General features: G+C 43.7%; 1 protein-coding gene across 1 annotated transcript; it reads right to left on the bottom strand.

The window, feature by feature from the left end:
• Positions 1 to 1,781: 1,781 nt before the first annotated feature.
• On the bottom strand, positions 1,782 to 14,908 carry LOC148102640 (NACHT, LRR and PYD domains-containing protein 12-like). Its single transcript, XM_087842224.1, has 14 exons — positions 14,869 to 14,908; positions 9,715 to 11,618; positions 7,583 to 7,759; positions 7,157 to 7,405; positions 6,906 to 7,076; positions 6,624 to 6,797; positions 5,342 to 5,391; positions 4,713 to 5,272; positions 4,551 to 4,606; positions 3,702 to 3,916; positions 3,324 to 3,583; positions 3,085 to 3,201; positions 2,864 to 3,005; positions 1,782 to 2,730 (listed from the first exon to the last, which is right to left on the bottom strand). The coding sequence occupies exons 2-14, from the start codon at positions 11,529 to 11,531 to the stop codon at positions 2,411 to 2,413; spliced, it is 4,308 nt and encodes a 1,435-aa protein (XP_087698350.1). The 5' UTR covers positions 11,532 to 11,618; positions 14,869 to 14,908; the 3' UTR covers positions 1,782 to 2,410.
• Between the last annotated feature and the right edge of the window lie 208 nt (positions 14,909 to 15,116).

Raw genomic sequence — 15,116 nt, 5'->3', positions numbered from 1 at the left:
TTTTGAAATCAGATCACAAATCTGACAGCACGATTCAATTCAATTTTATTTATACAGCGCCAAATCACAACAACAGTCGCCTCAAGGTGCTTTATATTGTACAGTAGATACAGAGTAAAACCCAACAATCATAAGACCACCTATGAGCAGCACTTTGGCAACAGTGGGAAGGGAAAATGCATCATGGGAATCCCCCGGCAGCCTAAACCTATTGCAGCATCACTAAGGGAGGATTCAGGGTCACCTGGTCCAGCCCTAACTATATGCTTTAGCAAACAGGAAGGTTTGAAGCCTAATCTTGAAAGTAGAGATAGTGTCTGTCTCCGAGCTGCACTGGGATCATCACATCAGGTTTCCAGTTAGTTTAGTGGTTTTTAAATCTCAGGGATGTTTTAAGGCCCTGTGTGTCTGGGAGCTCAGTATCTCTGCTGCTCTCACCTCCATCGTGTTTAAAGGAGAAGTGGGAGGGAGGTGGACTGAAGTCCCCCCAGCTCATCTCTAATCACACCTGAGAGGTTAAAGGTCAACCTCCAGCCTTTTATGTTTGAAATGATGAAGAGTACCAGAGTTTATCTACATGTGCTTTTGCTAAAAATAAATCCTCTTTATTATTAATCAAAGAAGAGTTTTTGTTGTATTGTTGCTAAGTTGCTTTAATAAAATCTCCTGTGACAAACGTCTAAGTTGGGGATTTTCCCTTTTTAACGCTTTGTGAAAGAAAAAAGGTAAAAACCTGAGTGTTAATCTACATGAGTATAAACGGCTCTTACAGGTTACTCCGGCCTTCTGAGGGTAACAGATCCCCAGGGCCTAATTTTCCAGGTCACTAATTCCAGTAGTTTTCCAAGAGCAGTGATGTAGAGGGAAGCTGCTGTTAGTGGGTGTGGCTGATGGATGCTGAGCCTGCAAAGGTAAGAGTCATGTGAGGTGTTCATCATCATCAGTGCTTCAAATTAAAAGCATTTCCTGTCACCTGGATCTGCATCTGGACCGTAGAAAAACCCACTGAAGCCATGTTTGACCAGAATATGAATAAATATCCCACAAACTAGTGATCAGAAGGTTATAATTAGCTAATCACTTCTAGTGATTTGAGCTACATTATGAATGTTTTGAAGCTATTCAGAGAACAAATAAAAATAAAAGTTTTAAGTCATATTAACACCAAAAACATGGAGCAGGAGGAAGGATGGCTGAGCCAGATGTTCAGGTTCTGAGTGACGCACAGCTGCTGGAAAGCAGTGACTGAGAGCATAAAGCTCAGAGGCAAAACTGACTTCAGACCAGCTGACCTGACTGCTGAGCTCCACCTGAGCTGCTCATGGTTTGGAAACCAGTTCAAATTTAAAGGAGACTAAAAAGCAAACATTCAGATTTAACTGCATGTTCTTCCTCAGTAACTGTAACTGATTACAGTTACATGTAACTGATTACCGTTACATATCATGTTTTAAGTGTTTCAGAGCAACGACTCTTCTGTCTCCAACCTGCTGCCTTGACTCCTCTCTCCTCCTGTCTCTTCCTCGCCTCCTCTGTTTGCATCTTAAGGGGTCTAAGATGAGGGGAGAGGAGGTGAGGAAAGGAAACTCACCTGTCGTGAAGCTTAGCAATAAGTAAAAAACAAGCCTATAGACACAAGCTGCAGCGGGTGATAAACATGTGGCTTCTTCTGCTTCATGAAGCTGAAGTTGTTGCCATGACATCGAGAACAGAACATCCCAGCGTCTAACATCAGCGTGCAGGAAATAAACGCTTAAACCACAGAAACAGCAAACAAACACAATCTAAAAATGTCTGGATTCTGTTATTGCGTCAGTTCACAGAGCACAGCTCACAGCTATAGAAACATTTGCATATATAGTTACGAGTCTTAATACTTCAATGATAAACACGATGAAAAACACACTTCCTGCATCGTCCTGTTCATTCAGACTGAAAGTCCCAAAAACTCAGCTGATGGTTTTTTCTTTTCATCCACCTGCTGCACAAATAACTGAAGAACCTTTATAACACAAGTAATAACACGTTACACTCAACACTGCAGGCATTCGCTGCATTTTATTAACCTTTGTGTTGTATTTCTATAAACATGGTTCACGAGCACAGGAGGAGCTCTGCTGGCTTCACTGATCTGAGTCCAGCTCACATGATTCACCAGTGCAGGTGTGTCTCACTCTTTACTCTCTCTGTCCTTTTGTCTAACAAACACTAACATTTAGAAAATACATTTCACACATTTTTTGCAGAATTTTCTTCTCAGAACTGGAAATTGAATTTTTCTTTTCTGGATATTTACTGGACGTCTCCCCTCACGTCTAAGCTCATCTCCTTTCTAAGAAGTGTGATCAGTGGAAACATAATCGTGATTTTAAGAAGAAAGAAAGAACATTTGATTTCACAGATTTGTGCTTCACATTAAGCCGAGCTCTTTGCACAGATACGGATCGTTGGCATAAAAGACGGCGATCATTTTTGAACTTGCTTCAGCTCCTTTCTTTCGCACCGTGTCGATCAGGTCTCGAGCTTTCTCGCCTCTCGGTTTGGCTCTGGCCGCTTCGCCCTCAGCATCAGTTAGCACGGTGACGCGCTGCAGCTCGTCCAGCAGCTTGTTCAGAACAGGATCCGACACTTTATCGACGAAGTTTGCGCGAGCGAGTCGCAGCTTCTCTGCTGAGGCGCTGTTCCCCATCTGAAGAGGACTTCCACCTGGAGAATCAGCCGAGGATGAAGCTGAAAAAGTACGTTTAGAGTCAGAAACACAGTGAGCACATTTCAGAGCAACATTTCTACAGATCAGTGAATCGAACCAGGACAGCAGCTTGGATCTCTGTCAGGTTTCAGTTTGTGCTGAGTTAAGGCTCACCGGGCAGATGAAGGTCGTGCTCCCACACTCGTGTCTCCTCGGGATCTCGCACCATCAGCATCACTTCCTCTGCGTTCGTTGTCAGGATGATCTCAAAGGTCGGGTGGTAATTTGGTCCGTAATTTTCAAAAAACTCTGCACGCTGAAGCGAAATGGAAACGCACAATTGAAAACAGCTTTGTGGACAAAGCGTCTGCTGACACTCAGCGACTGATACTCACTGCAGGCTGTATTTTAAAGTCGTGCGGGGCGCTGCTCAGACTGTACTTTTGACCTTTGTGGAAATAACAGAAGGACGGCGCTTCGATGTACTCTGAAGCAGTGTGCTGCACTTTCACCTTCAGAGACATCACAACATTTTCTTAGTGCATGAATCGTTTCAGAAAAGCAAACAGATGCAGAACAATCAGAGGATTTATTCATGCAGAAGCCATTTAATGATTTCATGATAAAGTCATACGTCGTGCAGAGGGACGTTTCCTGGCAGCAGCATCACACTGAGGATGGGGCGTGGCCTGTTTCTCAGGAAGAGCAGGACTTGGCCACGAATGGGTTTCGTCATGTAGTTGAAAAACCGCTTAACGAGATCCCAGACGAGGCCAAAGGCGGAGAGGTGAGGGACGTCCACGACCACGTGAGTCTCAGTGATCTCCAGAGGCTGTATGATGCTCATGCCATCATCCGTGATGTGGACCACAGAGATGCTGTCAGAGACCAGTGCTGGGAAAACACACAGCTTCGTTCACTGCAACAGCCTCCAGAAACTTTCCATGGAAAGCAAATCAAAGCATTTTCTGCAGGTTTGATTCTCCTTCAGGTGTTTCAGTGGCGTCCTTACCCGGCTCAGGTTCACAGTGTGGGAGGTGCAGCTGACGTATAGAGTCCTGAGGACACTCGATGCCGAACAGCGGGCCTCCGGCCACTTTGTGCGCTGGTTGGAGAACCAGAGGATCCCAGATCAGAGTCTTGTAGGTGACCTCACTCTCACGAGTCACATCAAAGACCAGACCAGTCGAAGAACACTGGAACAACCCTGGACCGGGAAACAGGAACCTGAACGACACAACGGTTCAACATGGAGCTCATTTATGTAGCTGTTAAATTCAGTCTAATTTAATTTATAGACTGCAAGACTGTCATCACAATAGAATTAAATCCAAGGCTTTATGTTATTATATTAGTGAGAGAATCCTAAAAGAGGAAGAAACATCTATGGCAACATCCTCCTTCAACGTTAGATGATCACATTCTTCTCTTTTAATTAAAACTGCAACTTTACTTACTCGTGTGTAGGAGTTGATGGTCTGCCACTGCCTCTATTCACCATGACTTTGGTATTTTAACCAGTTAAGGTATAACTAACCAAGGCATCGTTAAAGTCTAAAGCAACATTTTAACAAATGTGTTTGTTGGGAAGTTGCAAAAATATAACATATAAAACACTCAAACTGACATTGAACCTTGTAAACAGCCGTATATTAATTGGTTTCCAGTACTCCATCAGTTGGTGACCACCATCTACTGTCATACACAATCTGACATTCAGACTCAACCAATCACACATTTGTTAAAAACAGTTTTTAATTGTTCCCACATTCTTCTTTGCACATGTAAAGCACTCTGAGCACCTCTGTGTTTGCAGAGGACATAATCTCACAGTGGGAACATCGAGGCTTGCGTGTCGTACCTGTATGAAATGCCTGTTCTTTCTTTTCTCATCTCAGGTGTGAAGCTTGATCGAGCCTAAAAATCCAGAGAAGGCAAGTAAAATATTTTCTCCAGTCACACAAACTTGTAACGTGACACCATGAGAGAACTATTAGTAGATCTACTATTATTAAATACTCACAGTTTCCATTTCCAGCTTCACCACCCTGCACAGGGTCAAAGTTCCACGATTAACAGTGAATGCTGGGTAGAGAGGCTCGCTGAAAGTGGTGTGGAAGGTATGAATGAGAGTTTTTTTGTCACCAGAAAGTGAATAAAAGGACAGAACGCCGGCTGCCCAGTCCAGAAACAGTCCCAGTCTACTGGTCAGGAAGGGTTGGACGTCGATGTGTGGGACCGGTATAAAAGTTTCCCTCAACCCGTGTCGGAAGGAGTAACTGTTCACAAAGTTGATAAAGAAACACCAGCTTTTGTCAGTCCTGTCAATTTCTATGTCCCAGTGTCCCTTCCTCGGCAGGCTCTTATATGCAACACCAATATTCATAGATGCTTCCCAGTCCACCTCCCAGTAGCAGCGCCCAGTCAGAGCCTCTCGACACAGCACCTGCTTCACTTGGTCAAATCTCTCTGGATGATCAGGATACGACTGCTTTTCCAGAGTGTAGCTCACTTTCCTGTCACATTCAGACAGGACGAGGTTTTCATTCATCGTGTTGGGGTCGAATGTGAGATCACAGGCATCTATGAAAGAGATGCAGTGAGTTAAGCTTCAGCTCAGTCGATGTTATAGAGAAACTCAGTGACACTTACACTTGTTCAGAAGCTGTGGGTCGACCCAGTGCTCTTCATTGTGGTCCACACTGAGGCAGAAGAGCAGAAAGGTCTCAGCTTTGGAGCAAATAAAGAGACGTGAAATTTAAAGCATGAATGTGTGAATGTAAACAGAAAATCTTTGGAACATGATCACATGTTTTAAAATGTTTCACATAAAGTAAATCTCAGCCTGGTCTGACACCAGGACCTGCTACAATCTCCTCGCTCCTTACTAAAGCCCAGGTTAACTGAGTGTAACTTCATTAGCTTCATAGCTGCAGAGGTAACAGCGACTGAAGTCAGGTCACATTGGACTGTTGTTCAACATGTTCACCTTAGTTTTGAACTTATCAGAGAAGCACTGAGACAAGCTGCTGGACCAAAGAGGACCCCCATGTGGTTTGGATGTTGGGGTCAAACTAGTCTCGAGTCCCTGACACAGAAATCAGTCCACAGACTGTTGAACACAACCAAGACAGTCGATGAAGGTCTGCAATCAGCTGGTTAAGCAGTTCTAGCTACAGCAACATTTTCTGGATAACTTCCCACATATTAGAAAAAACGTAGTTTAGGGGGCTATATATAACCTTTAGGGATGCACCGATACCGATACTGGTATCGGGGCCGATACTGTAAAATGTGTGTGTACTCATACTCGGAAAAGTTAACCGATACCATGAACCGATACCAACTTATTTCATTAATCAGAGGGTGGCTTGTCATTTCTGTTGTAGTTTTTTAGATTGGCCACTAGGGGGGCAATTATTATTTTATTTATTATTTATTTTATAATTTTTTATATTTTATTATTTATTTAATAATAATTATTTTGTTTGTTTGTTTACAATATGGACACTCTGCAATAATTTAAAAGTTTATTTTATTCTCAAACCTAATTTGTATTTATTTTATTCCAAACAGAAGTGTTTATTTATTATTCTGAAAGCTCGAGACAGTGCCAATAGTTCAGTGATATTTTGTTAAATTACAATGTGGAGACTCTGCAATAATTTAACAGAAGTGCTTATTTTTCACTTAAAATTTTTTTGTGGTCATTTTTATTAAGATTTTATTTTTTATCGGCAGAGAATATAATACAACCTGTCTTCCAATTAATTGTATTTGTGTGTGTGTGTGTGTGTGTGTGTGTGGTAGAAGTATCGTTTTTTGTACTCTGTATCGGCAAGTACTCAGATCCAAGTATCGGTATCGTATCGGTTTGAAAAAATTGGTATCGTTGCATCCCTAATAACCTTTATATACTACACAGTGTACCGACTTGAGCGTTTCCAGTCTACATTCTGGGTCTTCCAGTCGCTCCAACAGCAGTTTCACTCCTGACACTCCAGGATTGTTGTAGCTCAGGTCCAGCTCTCTCAGATGGGAGGGGTTGGACTTCAGAGCTGAGGCCAGAGAGACACAACCTTCCTGTGTGATCCCACAACATGACAGCCTGGAGAGAAAATAGCTCTTACTAAAGCAAAGGCTTTGCTACTCTTAACTGTTACCACACATGTTGCAGAGTATTTGGACTCCATGGAGCTCAAGCTGCCATCAGTACCTCAGTGTTTCCAGGCTACAGTTTAAACTCCCAAGTCCAACAGACAGCCGCTGCACACCTAAATCCTTCAGGTCGTTGCGGCTGAGGTCAAGCTCTCTCAGCTGGGAGTTAGAGCTGAGAACGGAGGCAAACACCTGCCAGCAGTTATTTTTCAGGAAACAACCAGGCATGCTGCAAACAAAGCAAAACATCTGAACATCATAACCTGCAGAGAGAAAATGAAAGATGATCCTTGCACTAGCTGCAGGTACCTGAACCGCTCCAGTTTACAGACTGGACCAATCAAAGCAGAAGGAATCACAGTCAGCAGGTGTGACTCATCGCTGAAATCTCCACGGTTTCCAATGGTCTTCACATCATTTGTACAATATTCACTGTCATCCTCTGAATAACTGCATAAGCAGTTAATCAAATGAAGTGCCGTCAGAGGTGACAGCTCTGATCGAAGGACAGAAACCAGTCTGTGACAGTCGCTACCGTCTAGAGAAAACCCAGATAACCTGTGCAAAACACACACCAGTTAGAAATAATGTAGAGACGACTGTTTAGATGTACTGAGGTCATTTACCGTAGTTTAGTCGTCGTATGATACATGACTGTAGTTACATAAAGATTTCAGATTTTGAAAGAATTTCACTAAAGAAGTTTTAACCTGCAGAAACAGTTTTTAAACTGACCTCAGTGTCTCCAGTTTACAGTCAGGACCTTCCAGTCCAGCAAAGAGATCAGAAAGAAAACCATCACTGACGTCAGAAAAACACACCAGGCTGAGCTCTGTTAAACAAGAGTCCGCTGACTGAAGAACGGACAGGAGCACGTCGAGGCAGTCTTTCCTTAACTGATTGTTATTGAGTCTGAAGAATCGGAAGAAAAGCAAAAATATTTATTCACCTACAGTTATTGGTTTATTTGCAAAAATAAATAAATATAAAAATCCCAGATAATCATAGAAAGTACTACAAGATCACACCAATGTGGTTTTATGTGTATCACACCTGATGTATTTCTACTTTAAATCTAACAGAGCTTCCATCAGGATCATTTCTGTTTCACTCTTTGTGGTGTCACAAGTTTGCTTGAAAATTCTACAAATATTTGAAAACATTTTTCCGATGAGAACCATGGCCTCAGATTTGGAGGTGCTGATCCTCATTCCCGCTGCTTCACACTCGGCTGCGAACCGTTCCAGTGCGAGCTGGAGGCCCTCACCCGATGAAGCCAACAGAACCACATCATCCGCAAAAATCAGAGATGAGATTCTGAGGCCACCGAAGTGAAAGCCCTCCACCACTTGGCTGCACCTAGAAATCCTGTCGGTGACAAAGGGCAGCCCTGGGGGAGCCCATCGCCCACCGGGAACGAGTCCGACTTATTGCCGGCAATGCGAACCAAGCTCTTGCAACGGTTGTATAGGGATTGAATGGCCCGTAGCAATGGGCCGGAAAAGGGTGGAGTGCCCACTCCGGGTCGGGGATGAGTTCCTGCCCCAAGTGGAGGAGTTCAAGTATCTCGGGGTCTTGTTCGCGAGTGATGGGAGAAGGAAGCCGGAGATCGACAGACGGATTGGGGCTGCAGCTGCAGTGATGTGGACGCTGCACCGGTCCGTCGTGGTGAAGAGGGAGCTGAGTGTAAAAGTGAAGCTCTCAATTTACCGGTCGATCTACGTCCCTACCCTCACCTATGGCCACGAGCTGTGGGTAGTGACCGAAAGAACGAGATCGCGGATACAAGCGGCGGAAATGAGCTTCCTCCGAAGGGTGGCTGTCCTCTCCCTTAGAGATAGGGTGAGAAGTTCGGCCATCCGGGAGGGGCTCAGAGTAGAGCCGCTGCTGCTCCACATCGAAAGGAGCCAGCTGAGGTGGTTCTGGCATCTGACAAGGATGCCTCCTGGGCGCCTCCTGGGTGAGGTGTTCCAGGCATGTCCCGCCGGGAGGAGGCCCCGGGGCAGACCCAGGACACGCTGGAGGGATTATATCTCTCGGCTGGCCTGGGAACGCCTTGGTGTTCCCCCGGATAAGCTGGAGGAGGTGGCTGGGGAGAGGGAGGTCTGGGCCTCTTTGCTTAGGCTGCTGCCCCCGCGACCCGGCCTCGGATAATGCGGAGGATGATGGATGGATGGATGGATTTTTCCGATGTTTTTGTTTCCTTTATTTTTTGACACAGTCCTTGACTGTTTAATATTTACATAAAATTTTGATGGACTACAAATCAAACCGAGTTGGATGGTTCAAATCTTTGTACATTACATTAACTGTGAGATTTAATCAATAAAACATTGAAGCAACACTGAGCAATAATGTGTTTCTGGAAGTTTGGAAATTTGTCAGAGAGAGTTGTTGCAAAACCAGCGAGATTGCATTTGACACAAAGCTAATGTGATCTCTTAGTTTTGGTTGTTTGATGGAAATAAATTCAAACATCCATCGTCTCTCTTCCACTTCTAGTTTACAGGGTCGCTGGGCGCTGGAGCCAATCCCAGCTGTCTTAGGGCGAGAGGCGGGGTGGACCCTGGACAGGTCGCCAGTCTGCCACAGGGCTACCACACAGAGACAGACAACCATTCACACCAATTTGGATTTTCCCCATTAGTCCCACTAACTGCATGTCTTCAGACTGTGGGAGGAAGCCGGGGTACCCACAGAGAACCCACGCAAACACACGGAGAACCCACGCAAACACACGGAGAACCCACGCAAACACACGGAGAACATGCAAACTCCACACAGAAAGACCCCTGATGGTGGAACTGAACTCAGGACAGTTTAAACATATTTAATATTTTATTTTAAATATCATTTGTACTACTTACGCAGCCTTCTTGCAGTTCTTCATTTGCTGGACAAGTTTCTCAATCCCAGTAAACGGTGTATAAGAATTTGTCAGATCAAGTTCCTCGAGCACTTCCCCTGATATCTGCATCATGGTCGACAGTACTGCACAGTCGATGGTCGAGAGTCCCGCTCCTGAATCCAGATACATTCTGATGTCATCCTGAAATCTCTCTTCCTTCAGCTCAAACTTGCAGAGGAAAAGGTTCATGTACCTCTCTCGTGGGATGTCTTTGACATGGAAATTCTTCAGGTATCCCTTCATCTCTTCGGTGGTGTCCGAGCTGCTCTTTACCTGTGGCAGTAAACTCTGCAGCACTGTTTGATTGGACTCCAGAGAAAATCCAAGGAAGAAACACAGAAACAGATCTAACTGACCTTTCTCACTTTGCAAGGCTTTATCCACAACCTTTTTCTGCAAATCCAGAAAGCTCAGATCTGTCGGGTCGACACCCAGGAAAGACTTCAAAGTACTGACGTTGTCCGTCAGGATGCAGTGGTGCATGTAGAGAGCTGCAAGAAACTCCTGAAAGCTCAAATGCACAAAGCTGAACATCTTTTTCTTGTACAGGCCTCGTTCTTCCTTAAGAATCTCTGAGCAAAATCCACAAAACACTGACGCTTCATCAACATCGATGCCACTTTCTGTGAGGTCGTCTTCATAGAATATGATGTTTCCTTTCTGCAGCTGTTCAAATGCCAACTTGGACAGGTTTAAAAGCATGGCAGAGTTCTGGGCTTCAGACTTCTTCTGTTTGGACCTCTTCTTGGAGCTTTTCCCTGCATATTTCTGTCTTGTTCTTTGTGTTTGAATTAGTAAGTAATAAATGTACAGCTCTGTCATCGTTGTGATGCCGCGGCTCCTCTCATCACTCCATCCTTTCCTAAACACCTCAGCGATGATCCAGCAAAACACTGGGATATGGCCCATGAAATAGAAGCTGATCATTCCTCTAAGACGAGACAGGATTTCTTCTGCCTGATTAGCAGTGCTGAATCTCTTCCTAAAGTATGACTCTTTTTGTTGCTCAGTGAAACCTTGGACTTCTGTCATCTGGTCAATGCATTTAGAAGGTATCTGACTGGCAGCTGCAGGTCTGGATGTTACCCAGAGCAGAGCGCGAGGCAGCAGGTTGCCTTGGATGAGGTTGGTCAGCAGCACGTCGACTGTTGATCTTTGATCTGTTTCACTTATTCTCACAGCTCCATCAAAGTCCAGTGGAAATCTGCTTTCATCCAAACCATCAAAGATGAACAGCACCTGCTTGTGAACAAGCTGCTGTGTACCTTCTAGGGGTTTTATTTCAGGGTAGAAGTGAAGGAGAAGCTGCAGCAGACTGTAGTCGGCATCTCTGAGCATGTTCAGCTCTCTAAAGGGGAGCACAAAGATGAAATCAATGTGCTGGTTAGATTTTCCTTCTGCCCAGTTTAGAGCAAAGTTTTGGACAGCAAATGTCTTTCCAATGCCAGCGATGCCTTTCGTCATCACTCTTTGGATTGTCTTTTCTCTTGTTGGTTGTTCTTGAATTCTTCCTGGTTTAAAGATATTTAAGAAATCGATCTGTTGATAAAACACCTGTGAAAACGACGACTGCTGATCTGGGACATTAAAGTGATCTAGAATCTCATGTGATATGGAACCAAAATCCTGATCATGCTGAGTGACGTAGAGTTTTGTGTAGATGCTGTCAAGTCGAGACCGATTATCCGATGTGCCCTCATTTATCCAGGTAAACCTTTCCTGGAGATGGTCTTTAAGCTTTTGTTTAACACTCTCCACGACTTTATCCTGCTCCATGTTTGCAGCTCTGTCTCCTCCACACTTCTTTCTGCTCCTGTCTCCTCTTGTCCTTTTGTCTCTGGGATCCTAAAATGAATATAAAACCTGAAAGCAAGGAGAAAATAAAATGTACTTCCTGGAGCACCACAGTGTAATCGTATCAGTCATATTAAGAAGCCTTTACTTGTCTAAACTTGTTTTCCCTCCATAGTTCTACACTCAACACTGCATGAGTGTCTCTGACACAATCCTGAGACTCACAGCGGCGCTACGAGGAACCATTTAGGCCTTGTTCTTGTTACCATCTACACAGCAGACTTCCTGCACAGCAGTGACAGATACATCCTCAGAATATTTCAGGAGGATGTAACAGTTGGCTTAATCATTAGACATGAGGAGGAGCACAGAGGAGCAATTAAGGACTTTGGAGTGAATGCAGTCATCTCCATCATCACTCTGCAACACAAAAGTGATGTTTGTGGGCAGAGATGGTCAGCAAAGCGTTACAAGTAACGAGTAACATAAGGGATTACTATTGCAAAAAGTAATTAGATTACTGTTACTTTCCTATAAGCATGCTGCATTACTAAACGTGATTTTGATTGTGAGAGTGTCTCATGACAATAATGTACAAGTGTGCGACGCCACTGGCAGCAACAGACGTGTGCAGATCAACAATATGGTGTGGGAGAGAGTACGAGCATGCAGCGTTTAAAGCCTGGAAGTAATCACATTACTTTAAGTTTTAGTCCATAAAAAGTGACAAAAACATCGGTGTCCGCTCTGTAAAGGTCCAGTTTTTGTTTACTGATCTAAGCCTGAACAGCTACGCGTAGTGTCCAGTAGAGGGCTCTGTCGCTTAGTTAGTGGCAAGCTGAACTTCCAGCTCAGACTGGTTTTTTTGTGGCGCACACGTGCCAGTAGGCAGCTCTCAATGAAGCGTGGAGCAGCTTGATACCGGGCTCTAGCGAAATTAACAATTTGCAGCCCTTGGAATGTGGAGCGAGTTTTCACGGTGCATTGGCGCACCTCAGCGCTGTTAGATTCTGAATGAATGTCAAAGTAAAAATTACTGCACCCGTCGAGGCTCTCTCTATTTCTTCCTTGGTCCGGGGGACTGCTACACGCTCCACACTCTGCGTGGGAAGAAAACTTCTTTCTACAGCGAAAATTAAACTTCCAATCTGAGCGAGCAGCGAGCACACTGCCATGGGAATGTGACATTCACAGAGAAACCCCCGGATCCCCCACTGACATGACCGCTGTGGACAAACCTCCACCCGCCCCACTCGTGATAGACAAGTGAAACTCTTCAAATAATGGAAGGAATGGCTTATTTGAAGAGTTTCAGTCAGGTTTCAGAGCTCATCACAGCTTTAGTGAAGGTTACAAATGATCTTCTTATGGCCTCTGACAGTGGACTCATCTCTGGTCTGGTGGCAGCAGATGGCCCCGCCCCTCCCTGAGCCTGGTTCTGTTGGAGGTTTCTTCCTGTTAAAAGGGAGTTTTTCCTTCCCACTGTCGCCAAAGTGCTGCTCATAGGGGGTCATATGATTGTTGGGTTTTTCTCTGTATCTACTGTACAAGTAGGGCTGCCACAAACGATTATTTTGATAGTCGACTAGTCACTGATTGTTTTTGCGATTAGTCACTAATCAGATCATCATCCATTGGACGTAAAACGTACAGATTATTGCACCAGCAGCATCTGCTCTTATATAACTATCATTAGCTTACAGCTTTAAGTGTTTAAGGTATGTGCTAACTAAAAATAAAGACAAGATGATAGTTTATTAAATTTTAATGAAGTTTGCAGATTGTTTCGGTGAAGTTTAATAAACTCCTTGCTATCTAAAATATAACAGGACACCGGAGTAAATTCTCCAGCATCTCACACTTCTGATAATCAGCTGTCTGCTTGAAGTTTATTCAGCTGTGTAAAAACTATAACTTTAATCTCAGCCAAACCGATTTACTCAGGAACAAATAAAATACTGAAAAAAGTCAAACAATAATATTTTTAAGTTATCTAAGTGACTTATATATCATGTTTAACCTGAGTAGCGAAAGACTGCGGTGGGTTTGAAAACGATTAGCCACACTGCAATCCATGACACAAAGGAGCTTCAACACTAAACAAAGTGAAGCTTCCTGAGCGCACATAGTGAAACAGATGAATCCATGTTTACATAAGTTAAACTATTCTATTTGTGCTGCGTCATGAAAACTAATCACATCAGATTCTCTCGACACAAACAGACATTTAGAAATGGAGGACAAACGTATTGATGCAGCTGGAGGTGTTGAAGGTGTAAACGTCACTTTTAGGTTAGAGCGAAGGAAAAGAAGCAAAGGGATGAAACCATCACTCATTATTCATTATTCAGCACTCTATCATTGAAATGATAAAGTGCTGCGAGGCTCAGAGACCCTGACTTAAACCCAGTCAAACATCCGAAACTAAACTTGGGTGCCTGTCAAAGGTCGCTCAAATGCATTTCACAGGGACCACAGCAGTGACCACTGATTGATTGATTTATTGGTTTACTTATATATAAGGAAGCCCATTAGCTTCCACAATAGCAGCTGCTAGTCTTCTTGGGGCCCAAACCATCGAGTATAATCTAATAAAACACAATAAAGTAGATGCAAAAATGTCCACATAATTCGGCTCTTTCATCCTCAGTGAGGTTTTACACGCACAACATTGGCCTCTTATAATATTTACAATATTTAAGTAAAATTTGTGTAAAAAGGCTTTAAAATGTTCTTTAAATTAAGAATAGTAGCTAGTTCTCCAGCTACATAAGTTTATTATACATGTTGATACATGCAGATGATCCAGCCTGTGGCTCATTGCAGCAGGACTGAGAGGAGGAATCTAAACACTGTTACAATCACAGAGCTGCTGCTTTGTTATGAGGACTTCTGTAATGTGGAACATACTTAGATTTGAGAGATACTGAGAAAACATGCTGATTGTGTCTGACCACACGCAGGAAATTACAAACTTCCTCTTGTGACAAAACTGATTTAAAAACAAAGTGTAAATCTTTAAAAAGCTCCTGGCTGACCTGAAATGACTTCCTGCCAGATTCAGTCTGTGACAGATCCACGTCTGAGAGGCCACGAACATAAAAAGTTTGTGTCCTCGTCACCAACCAGAGGAAATGAAAAACTTTCACTTCCTCAAACAGAGACCATGTTCACTCGTTTTTATCACGTTTGCAGGTTGTGTCCAATAACAGCTGAAACAGCAAAGATGACGCAGCAGACACACGCATGAGTCTGTGTGCGGATTTCTCTTTAATACACTTAAAGCAGCTGTTTCCATATACAAATATAACAAGCTTACCTTTGCGCTCAGCTGCTGTCACTCCACGCCTCTCGCCCACACAGCACTCTCTGCTGTGATTGGGCGAGACTGCACAGCTGACCCAATCTATCCTACTTCCTGGTTTTTGCACCTCTGTAAGCGAGTGTGTGAAAAATAAAGTTTACATTTTTTAAAAAGCTGTAGAGCACGGAAGTGACGTCAAAGTTTGATTCTTATTGTTGGAATAAAACGAGAAATGAGAATAGATGTTACAACACTTCTCAGTG

This window comes from Neolamprologus brichardi, chromosome 6 (assembly GCF_056152115.1).
Source record: "Neolamprologus brichardi isolate AB-2024 chromosome 6, ASM5615211v1, whole genome shotgun sequence".
Lineage (NCBI taxonomy): Eukaryota > Metazoa > Chordata > Actinopteri > Cichliformes > Cichlidae > Neolamprologus > Neolamprologus brichardi.
The sequence above is the reverse complement of the archived record's forward strand: the minus strand, read 5'-3'. Positions and strand labels throughout refer to the sequence as shown.